This window comes from Falco rusticolus, chromosome 6, assembly GCF_015220075.1.
Source record: "Falco rusticolus isolate bFalRus1 chromosome 6, bFalRus1.pri, whole genome shotgun sequence".
Taxonomy (NCBI): Eukaryota; Metazoa; Chordata; class Aves; order Falconiformes; family Falconidae; genus Falco; species Falco rusticolus.
Window position 1 is genome coordinate 86,472,033 of NC_051192.1, and position 27,191 is coordinate 86,499,223.

Genomic DNA, 27,191 nt, shown 5'->3' on the forward strand with positions numbered 1-27,191 from the left:
AAGAAAAGAGCTGAGTGTCAGAGATGTTACCTGAGATGGGGATGAATATAGTTGCTGACTGCTTCATCTTCAATAGTTTTTCCAGTGAGCAGCTGGGATGAGAAATCATTTGTTTTCCATTCACACTCAAGCTGGTATAACTAAAAAGGAAAGAATAAACCATTCTCTAGAGGTTCTGGTTTTGGTAACCAAGTAGGTACATCACTTTCTTGAACATTAAAAGAAGTTCTAACTGTACAGTTTAAAAATCATAACCAAAGATTCTCCCAAGAACACCCAAGCCAAACTCCTTGGTGTTGATTTTATACATTACAGAGGTAAAAGCCAACTCAGATCCATGCTCACCTCTTCTTTTGCGTACTTGAGCTTGTATTCTCTTTTAACAGCAGGATCAAACCTGGTCTGCGGAAGCCACACCTGGATCTGCACCAAACCAATGTTCACCCAGAGGCTTCCACGCCAAGCTGTCTCTGGTAACTCCTTAAGCCCTTCCCCAAAGAACTGCTGCAAGCAAGTTAGCAGGAGAAACAGGAATTCTTTAGGAAGTAACTCCTGATCGGTGAGGCTTCTAAGTATCTTAGAAAGGTACTCATACGCAACAGGATCCTTGAGGTAGAGCTTTTCACAGCACTCCAAGAATTCTTCTTGAAGTTCCATTGGAACCAGATCTACCAGGGCAGAGAGTTGTCTGCTTAGCATTATTCCTTGTAGTCTAGCATCTGTGTGTCTGGAGGAAAAGGAATGAGAAAAGTTTACACATGATAAGGAAGCTCTTCTAACATGCTCAACTTAAATAACATATATGTGGAAGAAAGGTCTCAATACCTAAAGTCTGCTATTGAAGAGACAGCCAGGTTGGTCCACAGTGCTGAGCTGACTTCATTAAGCTGCTGTGCTCTCTCCATCCATTCTCCCAGTGTCACATGGGATGATGACAGAACAGGAAGCCCACTCACATCCCACTGGCTTGTCTTGCTGCTGCTAGTTAGAATTTCAAAGAAGCACTTTGAGAAAACGGCTCGGGTCAAAATACCTGGGCCCTAAATTAAGAGATTAAGAGTTAGATTGTTCAGATACAACTTGCACTGACTATGCTAGAACTTACAGTATTGCTTTAGAAAGCTGTTGAATTATTTAATAGAAGAGTTTCAGCCTTCAGTTTGATTAGGTCAGAAGAGACAAACCTTCATAGAAGAGTTCATATTGGATTTAGAAAAGTTCTTTTCCTCTGTTGCAGGTAGCGGCCTCCAAGTCAACCAGTAGTCCGGGTCTGTGGTGAAAGTACTGCTCCAAAAGGATGCTAACGCAGCATTAACTAGCTGAGATGACAGAACAGATATTTCTTCAGGGGATATCTAAGGAGAGAGAAAAACTTAAGAGCTGAGAATAATTTACAGGGAGCAACAGAGAATCAAGGATGGACACACACACACAAAGTATGAAACTATTTTTCGGTAGGGATAGTACAAGATATTCCTCAAGATCCTTTTCAAATTCACAGTGGTTGCTTGCATCTCTTCTCAACAAGGAGTACACATCCTGAGGTCTGCACTGCCTCCTGTCTGTGAGATATGCAGCATGTTTACAGAACAAATTTTCAGAATACAGCCTCTAGTATATGACTGCGCAACCTTTTGTAACAACACACAAGGTTGCATAAGCATGAAACAGATAAAGTGACTCAATATTCTGCTCTGAAACATTTAGAAGTGAACTTGCTGGTTTACTGAGCTTTGTGGGAATACAAACCACTACTGTATCATAACTAAACACTAATTGATCAGAATCTCTCTGGTGTATCACGTGCTTTACAGAAAATGCATCAAATAACTGTCTCTGTATATTTGACTTGCAATACAGACTTGAAAAAAATAACATAGAAGCACAGGAACAGAAGCAAGTATTTTTCAGCATAAAATTACTTTGAATGCATAGATACAACTAGGCTGGCACCTGCCATTCAATCAATCTCCTGCTTTTCATTAGGTCACATATGGATGACTGGAACAATATGACCAGACTAGATCATACAGAACTATGTTATTTCAGATTTTGTTGTGTTTTGTTTATGTTTTAGTGCTGTGTTTTCATAACATTTTTTGCAGGCTCACAGTTAATAACCTTTCTTATTAAAAGAAAGAACAGTTAGTGTCAGGCACAGGTAGAAAAACTGCAAATAAAAAAAAGTTACAGAGGTAGACCTATTTTGAAGAGTTACTTGAAAACTTCTGCAAGACTAATTAAACTGAAATTTGTTCTTACTTCATGGAAGTGCAACAAGTACCACAGTCCAGACAGTTGGTGAGAAGCAGCTGGTGTCAGCTTCAGGGAAAAAGCTATAAGCTCAACTAGATCCGAACATATATGTAGCTCTTGACAGCCGTTCTCCCTGTAGGAGGTAAAAGAAATACAGCCTAAATAATGCCTAAAGCAGGGCACATGAAATAAATAATTTGGATAGAAAACCAAATTGAGAATGGCAGGCAAAGCCACAATAACAAAGACTCTGTGAGATGTTAAAATGACAACATTCTAAACACTGGGGAAGAACAAGCACTCAATACTTGTAACACTCTTATCCTTCAAAACTGGCAAAATCTAAAGACAACAAAAAGGGGAAGAAGTGCAATCTTCTGCAGCTAGAAGCTACATGTTCAGCAAAACATGCAAAACAATTGGAGACAAACCGTCATCCAGCCTTATAGTTCTTGTGAAAATCAGAACTTTGCTGAATTCAAGAGTGCATCAGTGATTCTAGGAGTCTCACTGCACAAAAAATTACTTGCACTGAAATCCATAAATTAAGAGCTCTCTTCTAAGGAACGGTCAAACAATCAAAAAATAAATACACTTGGCCCTTAAAACAACATTAAGCTGCGAGTATATGTGTGTAGCTTACACGAAAGGAAGCATGCATACCAGTATACTTTCTCCATCATGAAGTCCAATTCAGACTTTCTACAGTAGCCCCCAGCAACACTGTGATAAACACCTTCATATTAATTCCTAATATGAAAGACTCTTCTATTTCATTAAAAGGCAAATGTTAGTATTTTCCTTTTGGAAATACTTATGTAATATTTACTACATAAAAGGTTTTAGTTGTACTCCAGCTATAACCCATTCATCCATTAATAAAGCAATTGCTGGATAGTAATGTGTTCAGTCAAAGGGTCCTGGACATCAGCGTTCCTATTGTTGCACCAGGGAAGTTAGAAAAGCAGTACAGTACTTCTTTGATATAACACTAAACTACTCCTTTGCTGATACTTTTTTATAGCTGCCCAGCTGCAATTCTGCATGCAGACAAGGAGTGCATATGAATTTATATACATAAATATATAAGCTTATGTGTGCATGACATACATATATATGCATATAGACACAGCTATAGATACATCATATATGTACACATGCAGATTTACATACAGATGTAAAACACCAAAGTTGCAGCTTTTAGCTAGAGATTCTGGATCTCATGAATGGAATATAGGATTTCTTTCTCCAACCTTCTTACCTTCTTGCACAAGCCTTGGCCACATAATCTGCTGTCAGTCTGTACTGCCATAGCACACCTATGTATTCCATTGCAGGCCACAGCTGAACCCTACTGCAGAGCTGGTTTAACAAGGCAGGGTCTAACTGACTGGAGACGGTGTCTTCAGTAAATCTTTCCTCTGAATGACCATAGGTAACTCCTTCTGCTCTCAGCTGTGAATGCACAGCTTTCAAAAAAATCTTTAGTTGACCTGTTTGACAGAGTGTAAGAGGCACATAAATGCATGTACTATATTTCTTGCCAGTGAACATGTCACAATCTTTACATTTGTATATTTAAAAAAAACCATTGACATGGAAGAAATAATCCTGTTAGGCTCTTCAAAAGTGTCACCTACCCAGACTAACATCTTCTAAATGATTGGCTCTAATTATCAGGCCATCTGCTTGCAGTAACGCTTTCTTCACCTTCCATCCAGCAGCAGCAATTTTCACACAGCACATTTTTTCCTGCCATCTACTTTCTCCAAAGGCCAATCTTAGCTCCAGGATGTTAAGTGGTTTGCTGAGGACTTTTAACTGAGAAAAACATTCCATGCCCAGTTTATCCTGGAAACATGAAAAGAACAATTTGTTTCAGCAGCACTAACAGAACAATGAACAAGATCTGTGACTGCAGTCAAAAGTAAGATTTCAAATTACTTCAACTGAAGTACAAGTATATATAAACCAACTTGCAACAACTTAATAATTCTTTCCTAGCCCTACTCAATAAAGTAGGAAGAAAGAAATTTAAATAGTTTGCCACAATTCTTACTTGCCAAGTTTATTTTTCCTTCATGAAGAAACTACACAGATTATGCAGACAAACAATACTTCAGCATGGCAACTTACCTAAACTAAGGGCAGTAAATACACAAAGTAATAAAAATTTCAGTAGCTACTATCACTTAAAAGAAACTCCACTTGTGTGTAAACCACTTGCAATTTAAATACATTTGGATGCCTAGAAAAATCTCCCAAAATTCTCAGTAAGCACTGAATGTTCTTGAGAGTCCCACGAAGTAACTATGTGCACTTTTGAATAGCTGACTATCTTTGAGAGATAAGGTCATAAAACCCTAGGTCTTAACAGCCAACATCAGCAGCCCACATGACTACTCGTGCCCTGCTTTTAGAAAGCGATTTATATTCTTTAGAAAATTTTACTGTAAGATTTCTTCTTTTAATTGATTGACAACAATTGCTGAAATAAGAAAAAAAATCAAACCTGTCAAAGTAAAAGGCCTTGTCTTGGCAAGTCATAAGGCAGCCCCATCTTATGCTATATAAAAGGAAGTGCAGCTATCTATTCTATACACACATTATGTTCCTAAATAAGCAAGCGGCATATTGACCATTCACAAGTCTCCAGAACAGAGCAAGGAGTAGTATTTTTATTCTTGGGCACCACCCTATATTGAATAACTGCTATCTATACAAGACATTTCTATTCTTAATTATGCTATCTGGATAAAGTGCTATATTTCACAAAAAAGATGTACATTAACATTCGCTGAATTTGGTTTTTTAATTAATCTAACTAGTCCAAAAGGAATGTATTTTTGCTGGCCTGGAAAGCAAGTGCTGTAAATCTTTATGATCATTTTAAAGCATTATTTGCATATTGCTGGAAATACAAATCTTTTGCAAACAGAGTACTAATACCTTAAAAGGAAGAGGTCTTCCTAGAGACTTCTGCAATATCTTCATATTGGCAGAAATGCTAGCAGGATTGGCCAAGCAGCTCTGAATCTGCTGTGAAACAGATTGAATTTCCTTGGAAACCCTTGCAGATTAAAAAAAAAAAACAAAAACAAACAAACAAAAACACAACAAAAAAAATCAAACAAAACACACACAGGGAAAGGGGGGGGAGAGAAAAAAGGCCACAGTTAACTCAGAAGTTTGAGAAACAACACGAAAGGATGCATAAAGAGACAAAAGTCCCTTCTCTTATCCTTCTATTAAAGGGGTAAAAATTCTAGAAGACCATTTGCGCAAGCATAAGACCAATGCTAAGAAACCTGAATTTTAAAGATGAACAGCTATTTAATCTAACATACTTGTATCACTAATGGAACACAACTTGGACACTAATGGTAAACAATATAGCTAATTAGCTATAACACTAAAGAAAAGAGTAATTAATACATACATTTAACAGAAACACAAATCAAAACCACTCACTTGTGCTGGTCTGATCCAATAAGCATCTGAGGAATTCTGTCAATTAGATGCTTCATAACCCAGTGCCAGTGCAGGGACAAAAGTGACAATCCTGGTGAATCTACTGTCAGGGTGTCAGAGACTGCCCAGAACCGGTCACGCCACAACAAGCAGTATAAAATCTAACAAGAAGCCAGAAAGGTTATAGTTTTCCCATTGCTGTGTGTTACAGAGTACTTTGTACTTCAAGCAAGAGAAAAAGCAAACACACCATCACTTGCATTAACTTCAGACTCACACATGCTTTGTATTTAGTTGTACACAACCACTACTCAACTATAGCTCCCTAAAATTACCACATGGCTCTACTGGCAGGTGGAACTACACAAGTCAAAACCAAGCAAACCATGCACCAAGTCTACAATGACATTGTCAGATCGCAGCAAAATTATCTTCATGATCTGACAAGGGAGAGGAAGAAACAAACCACCCCTGTGACCTACATGTCAGCTATCCAGGTTCAGGTATCTTTCTCTGAGATAGATGTGGATTCTCTCCACTGATGGTAAAGGGAGTAACTGGCACTTCTGTGACACAATTCATACCATCCTAACCGGGCAGAGAAGGCTTGAGATATCTATGTCCCAGGTGTCTATATTTAGGAAAGATAATTCCCACCTAAATATCTGCAGGTTGAAAATCTACACTCCACACAGAAGAAATGAGAAGACAGAGCACAAACACAGTCACTGACACACTGATGTTAGGCATGTTCTGAATACCAACAGAAGCACTGCAATGTACTCAGTGGTCCCTGAAACTAAAAATAGCATGGTGCACACAATCTCATGTCACTTGACTTGCATAAAAATACTACAAAAAAAACCTACTCACATCATGCATGTCATCGTCACTTAAGGCCACCTGAGTAGACTTCACCCAGTGAAATGCAAATGCATCCCAAAGTTCAAAGAAAGCAGCAAGGTTGACCACGATTGTATGAGGAAGACAGTTGTAACTTCCTGGATCTGAGTTTTGGGGAGGAGGGAAAGAAAGGGAGAGACTGAGTGTTCCAGCCACATCACACGACACAAGGGTCAATTTCTGATCACTAAATGCTCTCTGTGGTTGGGTGGTGTGCGGAACCACCTGAAAAGATCTAAGAATTGAAGTAATAAAAGTAGTCCTTCATTATTTGTACAATCCTCTATTAACCCCTACGCATTTAATGAAGAGTAGTCCATAACGAGGGAAGCATTGACCAACTGCTTCTATGCAATGCACTAACTTCACTGCTTGATTTCCCCCCCTTTGTTTTAGGAGTAAAACATCCAATTTACATAAAAAAATAGAAAGAGGATTAGCACAAAAGCATGTCTGAAGAACTTGGCTATTCTTATTAGCCAAAGACAAAATGCTATTCCAGTTTTTCTCCACCATCATCCTGCAGTTTAGAATTAAGAGAGGAATGATACTCACTCATTACCCAGTAGAGGCTGGACATAAACGCTACATGTAACGTAAGATGTATCTTATTTAAGAACAATGTGTTACACAGCAGAGTAACTCTCATCTCACTGCTTTAAATTCACACAAACTTTCTCTACACATTCAGGACACATCATGTTTAAAGTACACATTTCATAACAGTGCAAATTAATTATATTTCAAACTGACCATAGAACCAAAAGGAACAGTGAAAAAAATCAGCCCACCTTTGTGGAAATCTAGAGACATTCTTAAAACACTATTTCTTGGCTTCTTGCTGGTAATCAAATTCTTCTCGGTGTAGCTTCTTTTTTCTCGGTCAAGAAATAATACTGCCCTGAATAAAAAAAATAAAGTCGTTAGAAATTCAGTACCATTTTTAAGTCTCTGCCTTACGGGGATGGTGAACTACAAAGTGACAGTTGATATTTCACTGTATTATGAAACAAGAATCAAGTGCAGCATAACTAATTGCTTGAATATGGTTTCTGCAGAAGCAAGCTTCACAAACAGCAGATTCCTGACTTCAGCAATCACCAGGAAGGAAAAAGTACTGAGCTACTGAACAGATGCACCACCACCACCTGTAGTACATGTGAGCAACTGCTTCCTTGTACTGTAATTGCAAAATCAGGCTATTTTTTGCTCTTATTAGGAAAATCAGTCCAAATCAAAAAGCAGGGCAACTATTTAAGTTTTCGGTCACAAATTTCACATTGCTGTTTCTGCCTCTTTTATGCTTCATCCCACAGTTCTGGTTGGTCCTTGAACTACTCCAGCCTATATGGAGAGCCCTGCTCCCTGTATTAAGTGATTTGTTTTAGTCTGAATCTACAGAAGACAGAGGCAAAAACCACAAATACCTGGAAAAAACCTCAGGCCTGGCATTTTAGATGACATCTATCAAAACCTAAGAACATACTCAGCAGATACCACAAGCATTTCTACAGCACCGATAAGTCAATGGGCAGTCTTTACAAGGTGGCTTGTTTAACCCACCGATTTGCTACAGACTTCAAAAGGATTAGAAGCTGATCTGTGTGTTCCATTTCTGCATCAAAGTTCATCGAATTTCTGATGATATCCAAGAACTGCATATTCCACCTTGGGTCCAGAGGCATCACATGTTCATCTAGGAAGACAGACAAGACAGAGCACAGCAGTGGAAATGTTATTCAGTGAAAGACTTTCCTCAATCACCTTGCCTATGCAAGAACATTAGGGAAAGAAAGAAGGAAACCTAAGAGGAAGGCAGAGTCTTAAGCTCCCTCTCACTCCAGATATCCAAACAGAAAAGCATTAAGTTGACTGCAGGTTCTGTAAAACAGAACAGTGAAAGTAAATTAACCAGTGGTCAGAGTCCCCAGAAAGACAGCCGGGAAACTAAGATCCAACTCCCTTTCCCTTCACAGTTCCAGGCAAGATATCTGGGACCATGCATAAAGGCTCCAGTGTCACTGTATGTAGCTTTCAGGCATCTAACAAACTTGGAAAGGAAACCACAGACCTGAGCTCCCAGTAAAACACTGCAGGAAAATTATAGACCTCAACATAGGTTTTATATGGGCCAGCACAATAAATACTGGGAAAAAAGTAGGATGCGTAACCTATCTGGTCAGAAAGGCAGTAGATATATGCATTGCTCTCAATAACATCACTGAAATCTGAGCTGTAGGAATACAGAGTCAGGATTCATAGCCATAGCACTCTTACCTAATTTGCACAGGATGAATGTATTTAATCACCACATTTGCAGTTCTAGACAGCAAGAGTGGCTTTGTTGTTACTTTTTTTGCAACAAGAACAACATATAGTTAGAATGGAGCCTTTGTTTTGTTACACACATTCCCTAAGAAGGGTTGCAGTGTGCTCAGAAAACAAATAAAGGAAGCACCTATGTCTTACGTCAATTTTTTTTCAGAAGTACCTGTCATAGTCGGCTGTAGCAACTTGATCATGTTACTGACTCCAGACGAGAGGGGACTGGCATAGAAACTACCAAGGGCTACAGCACCTGCTTCCAGCTGAATCCGCACTGGATCTGAAGGTGAAAGGCAGAGGACACAGGTGTAAAAGAGCATTTAGTACAAATAAATAAAAATAACTTCAACTGAAGCAGCCAAGCAGCCCGAATCTCATCTATGCATGCACCCCAGACATGCTGGTTGCTCCTACTTTGTATTAGCTCCAAGAGCTCTTAAAAGCAGTCAGAATATCACGGCCAAAGAAATAAATGCAGTAAAAGCGTTCTAGTTAAACTGGTGATACTACGTGTATGCTATCGAAAGTATGGCTTATGAAAATCCATGAGTTTATGCCTTCAAATCTTTCTCTCAGTACATCTATTTTTTTTTTTTAATTGGGGGGAAAAAAAACAAAGGTCACCTAAGAGCATATGTCACTAAAGTAACTTTCTAGATCTTTTCTAGTTTATAGACACACCTGTCTAGAAAGACAGCAAGATCAAAGGGGAACTATCCCATTCATGTAGGGACAATACAGCCCAAGATTTCTCACACACTTAGCTTCCTTGTATAGTGTATTACTTGGACTAAGGCCTGTCTAAATTTTCCACAAGTTTAATGTAATTAAAGCCATTAAGCAAAATACCTCATCTCAGCTGCTATCCTGAACGTTCAGGCAACACAACTTCAGAAAATCTCAGTTCTGCAGTTTTCTGGCTTTCTAACCGTTTGTATTTCAACACAAAACAAACAGCAGGCATTTTACTGGTTTTAGTACCATTATTTTTAAAAAAGTGATAAGAAAGGCATATTTGCTTACATAGACCAAGAGGTAGTCAAAAATAACTGTAATTCAGAAGCAGGACAAGCTACACACATGCTTGATGTTTAGCCCACAGTCTCCTGTTGTCCCTAATATGCACAACCTGTTTCTGTCTCTCCCTGGAGCCTCAATGCCCTTGATTTAGCATGGATAGTTGAGAAGTTTCATATCAAACCATTTGAATGGTCTATATGTTTTGACAGAATACAACTTGTGAAGATAAAATAAACCAGTCCTTAGGCAAAAGGGTAAGTTAAGTAATTACATACCAAGCACCTGTGGCAGGTTTTTGGCTAAGGAGTTAAGCCATTTAACTCTCAATGTCCAATCTTGGTTGGTCGCCTTTTCTATGAACAACTTCACCGAAGTCTGGAGAACTTCCATTTTATCCATCCAGCTTGCATCTATCTCAACAGCACTGAACTTGAGACCCTCAGGATTAGTGGACTGCATAATTTTTTGAAGGTCTTGCAGAGTCAGTGGTAGTGTCCTGAAACACAAAGAAGTGAAATCCAGCAATCTAGGGCTTGAACTGCCAGTTCCAGGAAAGAATGTATTTTGCAAGTCAAGCTACACAGCATACAACTGTCTTCAGGCAAGAAGGCAGCAATGCAATAACCTCTCCTCTTTTCTTTATTTGGCTTTAAAGCCAGCTTCCAACTTCATATCAGTTGGGAGTACCTACTATTATGAACTCACTATTGCCAAATGTTTGATCAGTGTCAGAAGTGAATAGGCACAGCATTCCACTGAGAAATTATCATAGGTTTTTGCACCAGAATGATATGTGAAGTAAGTTAAAAGACAAAGATAGAAGGCAAGTGTCACTGATTAAAAAAAAAAAACAAAACACCACCACCAGCACATAGCTAAGGTTTCACAATTTCAACATTACATCTCTGTACTAACTTCTACAGCTTGTTCATTCACTGGAACCAAACCACAGCACCTGTCTACAGAAGGTCACTGAGCAAAGCAGGCAGGCAGACAGATACTAGACAAGTGCTGTGAGAACAACAGTTATATTGCACAAGAAATCATTAGAAGAGTTCTTGCATATGGCTCCTGTACATGAGACTTCCTTCAGACAGCTCTGTTTGAAGGAGATTTGTTTTATCACCTGAAGCTACTGGACCTAAATAACTGAGGAATAATTGTTTACGTTAAAGCAGGAAGGACTGAGGATCATTAGTATATTTAAAACCAGTGAAATTTTTTTTTTTAAAGCTCAGAAGGAAACTGAAGGAACAGATTTTTGGGCCTCTTATTGCCTTGTAAACCCACTGTTTGCCTTCACGTTTTCTGCTAAATCCCTACTCCTAACAACTTAAAATGGGTCATAGGTACTGACTAAAGATTGACTAGAGTCAAGCATTTTGGACTGAAGAATAAAACGCTAATTAAACTTGTATTTGTAGTGGTTGCATGGAAACGTAACAGGAGCCTCAGTTACAGAGTGTGGATGACCACAGTCTCTACCCACACAATTTGCTCAGGACAAAGTTTTGCAGGGAACAACGACATGCCACCAGTAGTTCATGCATATCTTGTTTCTTACTCATTTATTAAACACAAAATGTTTCTTGCCTACCTGCAGTTTTTAAGGTTTAGTCTATTCACACAATACATTAGGACCTGTGCATCACTCTGGACTGTGGAAAGAAGCGAGTCTTCAGCTGCAAACAGGCCTGTAGGTAAGGAGTCTGGCCACAGTCCCACTGCTAGCAAGGAGTCACCCCAAGTTTCAGAGGAAGCCAGAGATGAAGCATGCTTCGTAACCAATTCTAACACAAGCTACAACAACCAACCAAAAAGCAGTTCAGAATCATAATGAAACATATATTCAAGTATAAAATAGCTCAGGGAACTCTTTAATTACATGTATTTATTATGAAATCACTACAAACCAAACGTTCTACAAATGCTATATAACCTACAGAAGTACCAAAACACTCCAACCATGAGTGAAATAGCAATATTCACTTCCTGTTTTAAACTGTATAATATGTTATCTCCATATGTCAGTGTTTCAAGCTATAGTTTCACCAGTATTAGTATCCCAAAGTCTCAGCTGAAGCTGTCAAAAAACAAGTAAGCCTCAGAGTCCCACTCTGGATCCCTTATGCTGCAGAAGTGAGCCACTATCTACAAAATGTCTGACAAACTGTATTTATCCCTCAGGGAATATCTCAATAAGCACATCCCAGTCTTTATACAACTCTTGCTCATTTGACCTCTGTCTCCAGCAGCATGCCACCAGGCTGAAAAAACATGTCACAGAATACAGGTGACATCTGAAATTCACTGTACTTCACCATGCAATACCAAAAACCCCAACTTCTGGAGCTTCAACTGATCTGTTACAGAGTAAGTTATATGCAGAACATTACTGCTTTCACTGGAGCCAAAAAAGGCTCAGAATCTAAAAGATATAGAAAATGCCCCAATGCCACTTAACCCCTCTGCTCTTCATCACCTGACAGATGCCCGAGAGGACATTTAAAATTTTTTGGATCATCTCTCAGAGCACCATCTTCATCAACCTCTTGCTCAGGTACTTAGGAAACAGAGAAACTCAAAACTAGCCTCATGAAGTGGTATCTGTCATTTATCTAGATGATGTAAGAAAAGCTTTCAAACGCCAGACTTTTACCTTTTGGTTAACCTGCAGTTGCTGTGAGCGGCCATAAACTTCCCAACAGGCTCTGTAAAAAGACTTTGCTAACCCAAGGCCTCTTTGTACCTGCTGCACAATTAGCACAGCAGCCTGAAGCAAAGGTGACAAAGATGACACAGAACCTGAAAGACACAGAGCATATAGGACGATATGAACGTTTAGTAATTGTCAACACTCTCTGAGAACAAACACTAGTTTAGACCCTGACGAAGATCCAAAACAAATGAATCCTACTGTGTCCTGAAAATTGAGTGGGTTCTTCCCAGGGTTAACAAAAAAATCTGACAAGACTGTAAATAATAGGTGACCAGCTCAAAGTAAGACCTCAAGTAGCCAAGATAAACAAAATTCAGTGTCGTCTTGCCCCAAAGAACAACTTGAATAGGCCTTGTGCAAACCCTCTATTTCACTGATTTTCATTTAGAATATATTGCCTTCCCTATAGCAACAGACAACTGACACTTGCAGGTGTCTGAGGTCTCCTTACAGAGTGCTCAAGTTACCATCCTTTCATGATTTGGGCCTACTTTCTGAGAACACAAAACCCAACCCAAAACTACCTAATTATACTATACTATGCATTTACATATAATAGGACATAATGTAATAAAATAACCAAGTTTAATATTAAAAGAGTTAATACAAACATATGTAATGAGCCTAAGTTAATAAATATTGAACAGACTCTTCTTACCTGCTATCGCTGCCTTGGTTTCTGAATGCACAGCCATAAGTGCATCACAGATGCTATTTCCCACTAAACCCAAACCATGCAGGAGTAACTTCAAATCCAGATCATCCAATACATTTCCATCATTCTCCCCAGGAACGTAAATTTCAACCCCACGATTTCGCATGGCTCTGGATATTTCCCCATGTGCAGGATCCATGGAAAGGAAAAGCCTGACAGACATTAGAATAGAATAGTTCAGTTCGAAGGGACCTACATTCTTAAGATGTAACTTAGGGCTTTAAACCACTCTTCATAAATTAAGTTCATCTTCATAAAAATGGGGATACTGATATCTAGAAAGACAGAGACATCTACTGGATTTAAATGAGAAATCTGTATGAATAATTATACTTCGAAATTAGCCACAGATCCATTGCATGATTTTTAACTCAATTACATCTGAACTATGTTTATTTTATCATTTACCTACTTAAAAAAAAAAGTTAAAATATGCCTCTGAGCTCTAAAGACCACCATTAAAAGTCTTAGCAACAGCTTCAGATAAATCTGTGCTATTTAGAAACGAAAAGTATCCAACACCCAACTAGTTAATCCTATCAGTAGACATCTCATAAAAGCAAGGAGAGAAAAAAACTTCCAAGATACAATGCAGCAAAAAAAGGTTACTAGAAAGTCGAAGACCTTGTTTCCAATTCAGAGGAACCAGAGCACATCAGCCCCAATATTCTTTTCATGAAATTATAAAAGGTAGGAATTATACAGAATAATCTGTATGTACTCCTCCCATCTTCCCCAGAAACCACTTCAGATCTGAGAGAATACAGACTGTCTGGTTGGTGTTTTTTTTGTTTTGGTTTGGTTTTTTGTTGTTGTTATTTTGGGGTTTTTTTAAATTCTGTCACTGCAGGAAACTCAAATTTATGAATGGGATGGAAAAAGCCGGGAAGAAAATTATTATGTCCATATACCAGTTTTCATCACCAACATATCTGAATACTTTGCCATCTTCAACACATGTATTGTCAACTCCATTACAGTGAGACAAGGAAATGCTGAAATCCTAAATTAGAAATGGAGAATCAAGGCAGAGATATACTGGTATGAATTTTCCAGTGTAATAGCCTGTGTTGCAAAAGGGATACAAAGCCAAGTCTCTCAAGCTCTCTAACATATGCTCATCACAGTGTAGTTTTCTTCCTTGCCAGTGTCACTGCATTACATGGCAAACTGAACAGCATACAAAATAGCAAGACTGGCTCACTGCTGACTTTTTTCTAATCTGCTATTTAGTAGGAGGAAAAATAAGGTAAAAAAAAAGCGAAAAAAAGGAAAGAAGGAAAAAAAAAGCAGAAATGCAAAGCACCTGAAGTTTGGATGAGGAGCTATTGTAGGAATTGTGCCATCTATCACACCTCTCTCACTCATGGTAAGAATTCCTCCTGGTTCAAGTAAAGCATTCAAGCGGTCCAGCACAGAAGGGCTATAATCAAAAGAAATGTTTATGGTTATAAAAAGGTAACAATTCAATCCCTTTCTGATCTGAAATCAAAATGGTACCGTTCTTAAGCAAAAAGCCAAACAGCTAATTACGACAGAAGACAACAGGAAAACTATCACCTGCTAAGCTGTCTGAGAAGCAAGACACACTTCCAGAAAAAGTTACTGCTCCCGTGTGTTGTTATCAAACGCAAAAACATTCAGTTGTGAACCATACAGTAAAAAGCAAAATAAATTAGGGAGGCCAAGGGATTTTCTCAGTGAAACAAAGCCACTAAAATCTCTTACTTGCAGAAGTTAACATTGTCCATCAACAGCCAGTCTCCAGACTGCAGGGCCTGAACCAACATCCCATCCACCCACTCAAAAGTGCCATGGCTGTTGTGGTCAGCAGCATGGGCCTGCTGCAGCTTGAAACGGCGAAACTCTTCTACCAGGTGAGCAAACTCTGAAAGGAAGTGTATTTTACACGAAGACGTACATTACTGAGGTAGCTGCCTGCTCCATTCAAGAAAAATAGTTATTTTGTTAACAAGCATACGTGCTTCCCACTTTTTAAGGGAACGTAACAGCAGAGGCTCCAACTCTTCAAGTAGCTTCCCACAGGCAAAATCCATGAGGACAGTGAGGGTTTGCAAGCACAGAGAAATATAAACTAGACTGACACTTCTCTCCAATGCTTGTCCCCCATCAGATGAAGTTTGATGGGTATTAACATCATACTTTAGACAACGATATAAAAAGAAAAAAGGGAAAGAAGAAAAAACAACCCATACATTATTCTCCTGACAGCTGTAATGCTCAGCTGATCAGTGCTTCAGAGAACAAATGCAAGAATAGAATATCCAAATACCCTTTCTTAGGAATACAAGGTAAGAGCTTTATAGCATCCTATGTTGAGTAGTTCAGTACAGGAGAATTTCAGTATCAACTACTGATCACTAGCAGGTGTAACTACACAAAAAATAAACCTGAAGAGCCACCATCAATGTAACTTTTTCAGAAGCTATGAAGTAGCACAAAAAAACCCCTACAACTCCCTTGCATTGCAGATTTATTATTTCTTTCATTTTCTCCAAAGGAACATTATAGCGTCACTTCAAATTGCCCACCATACATACCTGCCTTTGAGTAAGAGTTTATTTTGTTGTTTAGTCGCTGGGTAAGTACAAGTATTCCCTCCAGTTTGCTCACTAATTCAGTTGTAACACTTCTACCTCCTTCACCCAGAGATTTGGGTTTGTAATTCAGGATGAAATTGCTCCAAGCACGCAGCACAAGTTCAGCATCATCTGCACAAATTTCTGTCAGCAGGAGACTGTCCCTTACTAGTGTGCTCACAGCATTCTCCACTTTTTCCAAAAGGCGCTGCCATGGCCTATTGATATCAACCTGCAAACATGCCATTAGAGTTAGTTTGTCCGGAAGACTGTGGTGCCTAAGGCTCCACTTGGTGCTTAAACACTAAGATTTGCAGGTAGGAAGAAGAAATTACAGCCACACTACCAACACAGTATTTACCTGTTCAAATCCACCCAGGAGTTCAGTTGTATCCATCGCACTGTTCATTGCCATGATTTTTAGTCGATGACCAGTCAGATGGGCCAGCAGCTCAACAATACTGGTTTTGCCGACAGCTGCTGGGCCCACCAGGATTACCATCCAGCTCATGTGCACACATTTCATTATGGACTCGAGCGACTGCAGTGAATGATGCAGAAGTGAGAGATTTCTGCCAGGACGATGAATATAGTTGCCACGAGAAAGAACTGAATAACCGATCTGGAATGGATGAGACACAAATGGGTGAGTACTTCAAGAGGCAAAGGGGATTTCGCTATGCCAGTCACTTCCTTCTCTTTCAACTCTCAAAAACTCTTGTCAGTTTACCTGAACATTATATGGAGTGATGTGAAACTCTCTGGTTCCTGTATACACAGCAGCTTCCTCACCAAAAATGTCTCTAAACGTAGATATAACCTAAAAGAGTTGAAAGAGCAAAAAAGAGACTTGTCAGTTAAGTTATCCATTCTTCTAAAGATTTACTTACAAAATAGCCTTTCCTCTCAGCCCCACAGCTGTGTGACGGTAACTAACACAGTTTAAACTCAAGTGGCATTTCATTCAAAGTGCAGCAAGCAAGTAAAGTGAGTGTGAGCTACCCACAGCAACTCCTTCATTAACCATGCTTTCCTGTGACTCGAAGTACTCTAAGTAATGTTTCTCTTTACCAAAATACCGGGAAGTAAGTCACTCCATAAATAAGCTCTTTGATAACACACAAAAATTGTAATACTACAGGGAAGGGGAAAGTATGCCTGTGAGACAAATATCCAATCACATATAGTCGGTAACTTCAGTCTTGCAATTTGATTGACTTTTAGTTTAATACCATGTAAATGTTGTGAAATGAAACACAAGCAAAGGATTTCTAAGCAAGAGAGGGATAAGTGGGTAGCAAAGGTGGAATAACAACTGCGGTGAGTGTGTTTTGTAAGAGCAACCTTAAGCAGTGAGTTTAACAGAACGAGGGGAGCCATCTGACAGGCAGATGAAAGAACTGACAGATAAATTAAAGTCAATAAAAGAAATCCAAGCCAGAACAATTTAACAACACTGGCAGGGAAGAGCAGAATTAAAGGACATTATTTTTATTTACCATACTGACACAAACGCTTTTTAACCATAAATTTAAGAATCTCTCCATATCTCAGTGCTATTTCTCTTCTCTGCTGTCTTCTTTCCTCACAAATATGCATGCAACCCGTGCCACTTCTATGAGAACATTATTAATGCAGAATCACACAAGAATATGCTGTGTTTTGCTCTAAGTCCTCTGTTATTCTGCTTGCCTTCATTTATCTCAGCTTTCTACTTTTATACTAGTAGGTAATCAAACTGGTATTTTAAATGACAAGAGGAGCAGGTACCTGTGTGACACTTCAAAACCCGAAACCTACCTGTTTTTGTTTTGTAAGAGGTAATGTCTATGAATGAATTTCAAGGCATCTTAAAGTTTACACTTGGATTTCTAGAAATACTTCCTGACAATCTGAAGAGCAAGGAAGAATACCACATGGCTCACCTTTTCTTTGTCTTTCCTGGTTCTCATTCTTTCTCCATACACCAAAAAAACATGCTGGCCTGGATCATAACATCCTGGTGACTGGTCAACAAGCATAAGCTGGCACCAGCGGAAAAGATCACGTAAGTTGAACTCCCAGGGTCCTCCTTTCTGTCCCCACTTTTTTTCAGTCATTACTTCTTTGTCAATCTGGAAAAAGTAGCATTTTAAAAAAAACAACCATCTTTTATTCTGCCCAAGTGCTGGTCTTCAAATATATTGTTTTTAAAATTCAACTGAACTTCTGCCTTTGGCACTGCTTACAAGACAGAGGATAACAGAAAGAGCAAGCTGTATTCACTTTCTGAAAACATCAGGAATCAAAGCTAAATTTAATTTGTCTATTACTAACTCTCTCAATGCTCAGATTGCACACTATAAATGAATATTCTGTAAGATACTGCCACAAAAGATTTTACATAAAGCCACGGAATACTACCTTCACTTAATATTACTACCGGGTTTTTTTGTTTCATGACATGAAGATTAAATGTAATTTCAGAAGCACGACCATCAATAAAATTCTTACTGTGAATTTTATATTCAGCACTTTGCTCAAAATGGCAGCATCTAAGCCACAAAATAGCAGATTAAGTTGATGCCTTGCAGTTAATGCTGGTTGAAAACCTTTTGAATTAGCAAAATTTTAGATCCAAGCATCTCTGAACCCTTTGCTATGGGCAAATCCTATCAGGAAAGGCCTTCCTTTATTGGTCTCAGTGTTCCAGAAGAATGCCACATATACTTACAAGCTTCTGCTTCTGTAAAAGTCAGATGCTGCTTTCACAAACAACATGCCATAATAAAGAGCAGATTAAGAATTCAGACCAGGAACAAAAATACACATTTCAGTTCAGATACAGCTCATTCTGTTTGTGCTTCAAAAATAATCTATATGTGTGGAAAAACATCATTTTCTCAACTCACTTCAAGCTAACAAACCATAAATTTTTCCACCTTTTGTGGAACAAAGCCTTTATTTATTAATTTATTTTATCTTCTGTGAAAAGTAATGCTTCTTCAGTTATCAACCAAGTATCTGACTGTAGCGGTACAAGAGTTCAGGTGGGTTTCAGTGGTGTCTCCTTTACTTTCTTCTGCATATACTTCCATTCTGCTTTTTTACCCACATACTTCTCCGTAAAAATGCTTGGAAATATAACATTAGATTTAATTTTTAAAATCTTACTGCCTTCTGCCAATTTCTACACAAAAGAAATTAAGATATATATTTACCTTGTTATTGAAAGCAACCATGTTAGCAATAATACTTTTATCAATAGCAGGAAACAGCGTATTCCCAATAAACTCCATATCCTCTGCAGACAGTGGATCAACATACACCTGTAGATTCAAGAGCATGCCAAGCGTTGATACAGTCAGAAAACTACAAGACAGGATTCGTGACATAGTTTAAACCAAAAAAATAAGCTTGCCTGTGTAAATCTATTAAGAAAGGACTTGGGCAGACCCTTTCTTCCACCTCCTTGTCTGTAAGGATTCTGGCATCCAAAAATCTTAGTCATCTTGTGCTGTACGTGAAAATTCATTCCCAATTCTGGAACATAAATCTCTGCTCTGTGGTCAAAGCATGCATTGAGCCCCTCTAACACAGACTGAGAAGCCAGGTTCAACTGAGGAAAGAAATAAGGATATAACATTAATGCTCCACAAAATACTTTGGCATAATCTCTAGTTTAACAGTCTGGGATACTCAGAAGGTATGATGCAACTTCTTTGCTGTTCTAGCAGTCATATGTTATTACATCCAGCTAGACTGTTACTACACTGAAGCAACTAACACTTTTCCTAATGTGCACTTGCTCTCTGAAAATATATTTTCACCATGATAACAGAACAATTCTCCACTGTAAAATCTGCACGTTCAAGAAGTTTCTTCTGAACTTATGTTCACAGATCTGTGACATTCAGTGTTTTGTTTGCTTGTTTTTTTAAACGAAGGAAGTCTGGGTTATTTAAATATAATGGTTGTTTAATGTGGTATTCTCCATAACAGGAAAAAAAAAGGTATAAAAACAGATAAAGAATTTAAGATTTTGCACTCTGCAATAATCAGAATGCATGCTGCCAAGAAGCGAGCTATGTGCGTGCGTATGCTTGAAAGCACTTGCTACATGGTACAGGAACAAACCTGTGGTGGCAAAACGGAACTCTTCATCATAATTAAATCTGTACCTAGTGTATTAGCACCAGCAAACCCCCTCCTATTTCAGTGAAATTATATCTATATAAGAGCATGTGTATCAAAACTTCTGCTGACGTGCTTCCCAAAAACTCTCAAATGTAAATTAAATCTATCCTTGCTTTTCTGCAGGAATTTATGCTGGGATTCGATCCTTGTTCCTGTGTCTAAAAGAGGTCTACTCAAAACCAGTCTTTTACACTCCCTCCACAGAGGGCCAATGGGCAGAGGGACTTGGAGATTATTTTTCTTTTAAGCAGAACTATTGCTTTCAATGTGGCACTAGATGCACATAACTAAAAGTAAGCAAAATTTATTTCAGCCATCAGCCCATGAAGGTATTTATCCTACATGGCAAATCACCCCCTTTGCTCTTCCAGAACATTCCATTTTATTTTTACCTCAAACTTGAATTTACCTCATCCAATACAATCCAGTGTCCAGCCTTTAATGCTGCTAGTAGTGGTCCATCACGCCAGGCAAATTCTCCTCCCTTCCCACCTTCAACAGGCAAGTCTGTCCCAAACAAGTCTGTTACATCCTTTGGGAAAAGAGAACAGGGGAGAGGAAGGGTGGGATTACAAAACTTCGCAAAGGTTCATAAACAGCCTTTGTTAACTTTACTTCACATTTTCTTCCTCCCCTTCCCATACGTACATTTTCCCTCTATTTAAAAAAAAAATCAGAACTTGCTGGATGCTAAAAGGTTTTCTATGATAGGACTCCAGTGACCAGCTAGTCACTGTTTTTAACACCAAAAAACTAAATTAGAACAGAAAAACTAAAAAGCCTTAAAACAGTTTCCAAGTCACTTTACAGAAGCCAAGAAAAACCACAGGAGACACAGATACACGTCTTCACTTGAAAAGAACAGAAAAAACTGGTAATTGGTATTCGCTCAAAGAAGCTCACTGCTTTTTCTGGTTCCCCCTTCCCATCTAGTTTTATCTTGAGAGCAGGAAGGAAAAAATGACATTTCAGACTCAGTGTCAAATTTAAAAAGAACTATGCTTTTTAAGTTAAACAAAATCTCCCCCCTGCCATAAAAACTAAGTTACAAAGACATTTTATTCTACCGTTTGCTCAGACAGGTTGATTCGAACAAGACAGTTTCCCGAGGCTTTTGCCAGGGCAGCAACTAGACTAGTCTTGCCCACTCCTGGTGACCCCTCCAATAAAATAGGTTTGTTAAGCTGTAGGGCTCTTAACAGTCTTTGTGCGTTCACTGCTGTAGTCCCAGCATTTAGAGCATAGTCTGTAATGTTGCTCCTTTGAAGAAGAGGGCCTAGAACAAAGGAAAGGTAAACCAGAAAACAATTAAACCAAATGTTTACGCTGGAGCTGCTGACAGCGTGCTTCTGAATGAAACTGTTCTGTCTGTTAATCACTGATCTCATTGCAACAAGCAACGGAGATCAAGCTTGTACCCCATTCTCACAGACGGAGCACATACTTTCTGTTTGACCCGCAGTTGTGTCTCAGCCCATCTCCACATGCTTTTGTTGAATTTTGTAAAAGCATATGAATATACGATTTATTTTGCCATGATACTTGGACACTTCCTGCTTCATGATCTAAACTAGAGATCTATCACAGAAAAAATCATACATCTGTACTTGTGCTTCAGATATGTGGACATAAAACTCAAAAGCGGCTTTTGAAAATTTGGCACTGAGGGATACAATTCAGTCATGTTATAGAACAACATATTAATCTGCTCCATACACTGCTAACTCTGTGAAGGAAGACTGCTTTAATTGAAACGTGGCGCTAGGCATGTACTTCCTTTACTGCTACTATGACATACAGCAAGGAGAGAGTACAGAGCTAGTCTGCCAAATTGCAGCCGGCACAGCTCACTGGGACATCACTCTGCAAATTCTGTAATACAGCATTGCTCAAGTATACAAGATATTAATCACCACTTTATCTTACACATCTTGATACCTGTTTAGTAGCAGAGGGGAAACTAAGCAATTTACAAAGAAGCATTACCTTGTACAATTTTATGCACGACTCACATAACCCACGGATATAAAAAAAATGTTCAAAGCTGAATGATTAATACAGCATTAGGAACATATAGTTCTATGTATTAAAACCCAACCAGCTCAACTAGAAAGCTCAGTCACCACTTTGTAGTGATGACTTAGTCCTGTCACTGTATTTTGAGGGTAGAAAGCAGTATTTTGGTAGTTCCATTTGCACCAATTTGTGACATGAGGGACTAAATTTTGCACAAATTGCAGTTTATCTTTGAGAGGCTACAGCAAGGCAGGGCTCTAGTCTTCATTCTGTTTAGCACTGTATGCAGGACTCCTGCTTCCCATGCTTTACAGAAGGGCCAGGATGAGCTGTAGCTTTAGTTAGTGGAAGTTAGCAGCCATTCTAACCATGCGAAGTGACAGAAAATTACAGCTCAGAATTAAAGAAGCTTTATTACACCAAGAAGCCTACCAAAACTAGACCATTAACCAGTAATTTTAAAAAGTCAAAGAAAGCAATTAACATGTGCCTTCTTAATAAACGTGACCCAATTGCAACCAACATACTTGGAGGCAGAAAAGGCTTTTTTTCTAAGGCCTGAAAACAAACTATAGATTGTACCATGATTGCTCAGGTACCCTACTTAGACCTAGTGGATAACAGAACTATTGGGAATAAAACCCACAGAATAAATGTCCCACTCCCACAAAGTCTCTTGCCTCTTGGAATAAAAAAGGGGTGGATTCCCATAAAGTCATCCATCCACACAAACTCTTTCTCCTTTGTTCGGTCATAAATCTTCAGTTCATTCTTCTGATAATCAGTCAGCTCAAGGAATTGACTCATTTTGTCATGTAAGAATGTCAGGCATTTTTCACGAGCTAATAAAGCCGTATCAGCTGAGCAGGATGTTGTACCTGTAATTAGAAAAGTTAAAAGTGCTTCACAAACGTAACTAGGCACATGTATCTTATGACTAAGAAACTCAGTTCCTTCACAGATGCCATTTTTGTGCACACAGGTTTGTATTTCATGTTAGGGATTCTACTTGCCAGTGCTTCCAGTAACATTTAACATGGACAAATTTTTCTGTGTGCAATAATTAAGGACACCTTATTTCCAAACCCCTTTATTCTACCATCACTACCATCCTGACCCCTTGCCATAGTTGCTCCAGGCCTTCTTTCCCTGCATTTCTTGTGGTTTTTTCGCTTTTTTCGCCACTCCTATCTCCTATTTATCAGCTGGGCCCGTGACCGGACATTGAAAGATGCATTCTGAGCTATGCACGATACAGGCTAGTATCCAGATGCTGACATGTGGGATGGGAGAGAGAATAACACGTGGTCATGTGATTAAGTACCATATCAGCTCAGAAAACTCAATAAAAAACACAAGCTTTCTTAATTTGTGTGCTAGCTTTCGAATTATTATGACTACCTCTAATTTACTTAAGCTTGCTGGATTACTCAAACTGTTGCTACTGAAACACAAAAAAGGCATACAAGTACAGGATATTGTTAAATGGAAGCATAAACAACTCTTGGAAAAGTTCCATGCTGCCCCAAAAGCATTTTATCGCATTCTACTAAAAAATATTAATACAAATATATACCTTCATCTTTTCTGCTACCAGATGAGCACTGAAGACTTACCTGATCCTATCCCATCAATGTATACCAGACATGCAGCATGGACAAAAGACATCATTGGAGATATGTAAAGAATGCTATATTCCTTGGCAGAAGTTGACTCTTCATTCTCTACCATGACATTCATAAACTTAACCCAGGACAAAACGTCTCGCACACTGAGAATACACTGGCGACCAAACTCTTGATTAGTTAGCCATTCAACAAAGTCCATCATGAGCTCTGCTATGTCTGCCCCTGAAAAGAGTAAAAAAACAAACCCCCAAAAAAATCAATGGAGCTACCACATAATTTTGTTGGTCACACCTACTACAGTGTTGCATAAAAAGCATCAATAAAGTAGACATAGCTGTCATATGCCTGAGCAACGTGGATGGGTACTCCATGTCCTAACAGGCAGGATAACCAAAGAGTTAGTCCATACCTGTGCTGTCATTACAGATAGTATTAGTCACTTGATTCTGTCTTGTTACTTGAATTTAAAACTAACAGTGAAGCTGCTGGCAGAAAATGAAGTGTCAGTTCTTTCAACACCTTACATGGAAACAAAGAATGGGCACTGAAGGGCTGGGGATAATTCAACTACCTGGACAGTGAAGCAAATACAGCCTTGAACTTACTTCTGGCTAGCCGTGTAACAACATACACAATGAGGGAAGAACAAAGTCCGAACTATTTCATAACTGTCCTCAGACAGAAATGTACTTATTGAAAAAGGGGACACACAGGTGTAAATTCTGAGAAAATTTCAGCAGCCTCCATACTAATTTGTTTTTTAACAATGTTTGAATACCAATACAAGGAGAAATACCCACCTCGATGGTTTATTCCGCTCAGTGACAACCCTGGATGAAGATTGTGTTTTACAATCTGTATCAAATCATCACGGCCATTGCTTTGCGGACACCATATTTCTGTAAATCTGTTGCGCAATGCAGGAGAAAGCTGCAAATGAGCAGAATGACATAGCAGTTGAAGTTACATGACAGCATATTACATAAGGTTGCAGTTAACCGATAGCCTTGTAGCCCTAGTACTTGCAAACAATAAATAAAATTACCAATCTAGACCTTTCCTTCTAATATTGCCAAGGTCACTCTGTAACACAATCTTTGAGAGAATGTGGATTTTAAGATTCCTAGTATTGGCATCAATCCAGGAAATAAAAGATGAAGAAAGTTGAAAAGAATATGGGAAGAAACGGAGCTGGTTTGCAAGGACCAAAGCTCCATTTCATTCTAGGACATCACATATCAAGCAATAGCTACACAATGTCCCTTTGCATACAAGAAGCAAACTACCACACGGAAATTTGCCTTCAATTGGAACTCGCTTCTGTAATTCCTCTTTTCCTCTGGCTGAATTAGTCAAGCAAAAAAACATTAGTGTAAACATAATGCAGAAATAAATCCCCTTTAAACACATGGCTTTACAATGAGTTGTTCTGTACTGTAGAAACCACTGTAAATGGAGTATCCATCTTCTTTTGAGTAGAAGAGCTTATAATTCCTTTTTTTAGTCCTAGCTCTCAACACTGCTTAAAAGTTTATTTTGTTGGGTCCCCCTCCCCCCAGTCTGTCCTAAGTTACTTAAAGCTGAACTTCAGAAACAGATTTCCTCATTTAATGAGAAAGGTCTTTGGGGATGTGATGTTCATACCCACTGAAAATTACAAGATGACTTCCGTCACTTTCTGAACAGTATTACAGAGAATAATCTATTACACAACTTCACACTACTCCAGACTCATGTTAGAGTTGGATTTTCTTGCTTCCTGAGCCACAGTTCCTGTACTTGAAGTATTCTACATACCAAGTCTACCTGGAGTATTTAGAGGCCTGAAGTTTTCTGACTTTCTGCTGAGCATCGACTTAGTGTTGTCAAAACGTCAGCACACAAAAGTGACGAAAACCAGATACATCCTGATCCTCCTCTACAGCAAGGAAGCAGATACCTCCTAGGAAGCACCGGAGGCCAGAACTGGCATGACACATTTTTGCATTGCACCTCCAAATCACTAAACAGTCAACATGACCAGAAGATACAGGCTGTATTTCCAGTTGCTTTGACATTTACCTCTTTTTTCCCAAAGTCACCTCCTGGGTTCATGGTTGCAAGGATACGGAATTTCTTTCCTGCAACTAACAGCTCTACCTCATTTTCCTCATCATCTTGACCACCTTTTTCAGCAAGTACCAATGTCTTTTCAGCTTCAAGAACACTAGAGAAGGTTAAAAAAATGTTTTAAATTTCATTTCACACTTCAAAACGTCACTTAAAAATGAAAATCACATGAATTGGGCAGAAGTCATATAAAAATTCAAAATAATAATTTTTTTAAATCTGTTCATCCTCCCCAAATGAGAACACTTCTGATATTGTTCAGAAGGAAACTCTACCCAATCCTGTCAATAAGGTTCAGCTCAAATGATCTGTCAAAAAAACCTTACCTAATAAAGTGTTGCAGCACTCTCCAAACTAGCCAGCTGCAACAAGGCCTTTTACCATCACATACCAGCACACTCTTCATGCCAGTCCCTCTGCTGCCTTCTCCTAGTCTCTCCTCATCCAGGGCACGCCCTCTCTGCTTCTCCCTCTTCCTCAGCTGCTCTCTCTTCCGTGGCTGCCCAACCACTTCACAGAACCAGCCACAGCTGCACCTTGTCTACATCGGCCAACCCACCGCCCCTGAAGCCAGCCCACAGCTGTATGTTATCAATGATAATTAACCTGCCTTCATTCCTCTACAATAAAGTACATACCTCACAGATCTCTTTACAAAAGCAATGGCAAAATGTACATTCATAGGAGCTAGATAAAGAGATCTGCACAATGAGCCAGTCTTCAAGGTGACAGATTATACATCTGAGAAGCATTCTACTAGGTTTCTGTGCTTTGGGGGGATTTTGTTTGGTTTATTAGCTGTACTTCACTGTATGCTGAAAGCTGTGAAAGTTTGAGCTATTATCTGTTTAGAAAGACACTGCTTAGTATCACTGCCAAAATAAACTTTAACTGAACTTTATGAAAGATAGATGCAATAACACAATGAAACAATCCCAGCTTGTAACAGAGAGGGTCTGGATATGGTAGAAAAATAAAGCTTCTAGTCATCTCAATATAATGGGCAATGGAAAAGACTAAAATGAGGGATACTGCTACAAAGAGATAATGACATGAAATTTGGTTTTTGGTTTGGATTTTTTAATTTTTATTTTTACACACACAAAGGAGGGGAAAAAAACTAGACATTGTTTCTGGGATTTGATAAGATGCATCATTTTCAAGAGCTCACTGACAGGCTGAAAATATGAATATTACAGATGGTAAATTGGAGATTTTACTTTTAGTTTCCAATTTGACTAATGCTGTAAACT

At 38.8% G+C, this 27,191-nt stretch overlaps 1 protein-coding gene across 2 annotated transcripts in view; it reads right to left on the reverse strand.

Annotated features, from left to right (window-relative positions):
* Positions 1 to 27,191, reverse strand: part of MDN1 (midasin AAA ATPase 1) — a 104,191-nt gene that overhangs the window by 39,421 nt on the left and 37,579 nt on the right. For both annotated transcript variants that reach the window (XM_037392994.1, XM_037392995.1), the window contains exons 32-62: positions 25,891 to 26,035; positions 24,630 to 24,759; positions 23,818 to 24,051; positions 22,882 to 23,079; positions 21,253 to 21,461; positions 20,595 to 20,717; positions 19,410 to 19,607; positions 19,210 to 19,317; positions 17,935 to 18,123; positions 16,740 to 16,829; positions 16,371 to 16,631; positions 15,971 to 16,241; positions 15,138 to 15,297; positions 14,716 to 14,832; positions 13,353 to 13,561; positions 12,635 to 12,780; positions 11,573 to 11,775; positions 10,251 to 10,471; positions 9,122 to 9,235; positions 8,194 to 8,326; positions 7,422 to 7,531; positions 6,601 to 6,734; positions 5,728 to 5,888; positions 5,206 to 5,326; positions 3,897 to 4,107; positions 3,518 to 3,749; positions 2,263 to 2,389; positions 1,185 to 1,355; positions 826 to 1,040; positions 346 to 727; positions 31 to 140 (exon numbers count right to left, since the gene is read on the reverse strand). In XM_037392994.1, the coding sequence (XP_037248891.1) occupies positions 31 to 140; positions 346 to 727; positions 826 to 1,040; positions 1,185 to 1,355; positions 2,263 to 2,389; positions 3,518 to 3,749; positions 3,897 to 4,107; positions 5,206 to 5,326; positions 5,728 to 5,888; positions 6,601 to 6,734; positions 7,422 to 7,531; positions 8,194 to 8,326; positions 9,122 to 9,235; positions 10,251 to 10,471; positions 11,573 to 11,775; positions 12,635 to 12,780; positions 13,353 to 13,561; positions 14,716 to 14,832; positions 15,138 to 15,297; positions 15,971 to 16,241; positions 16,371 to 16,631; positions 16,740 to 16,829; positions 17,935 to 18,123; positions 19,210 to 19,317; positions 19,410 to 19,607; positions 20,595 to 20,717; positions 21,253 to 21,461; positions 22,882 to 23,079; positions 23,818 to 24,051; positions 24,630 to 24,759; positions 25,891 to 26,035 (5,433 nt within the window). The remainder of the gene's footprint in view (positions 1 to 30; positions 141 to 345; positions 728 to 825; positions 1,041 to 1,184; positions 1,356 to 2,262; positions 2,390 to 3,517; positions 3,750 to 3,896; positions 4,108 to 5,205; positions 5,327 to 5,727; positions 5,889 to 6,600; positions 6,735 to 7,421; positions 7,532 to 8,193; positions 8,327 to 9,121; positions 9,236 to 10,250; positions 10,472 to 11,572; positions 11,776 to 12,634; positions 12,781 to 13,352; positions 13,562 to 14,715; positions 14,833 to 15,137; positions 15,298 to 15,970; positions 16,242 to 16,370; positions 16,632 to 16,739; positions 16,830 to 17,934; positions 18,124 to 19,209; positions 19,318 to 19,409; positions 19,608 to 20,594; positions 20,718 to 21,252; positions 21,462 to 22,881; positions 23,080 to 23,817; positions 24,052 to 24,629; positions 24,760 to 25,890; positions 26,036 to 27,191) is intronic.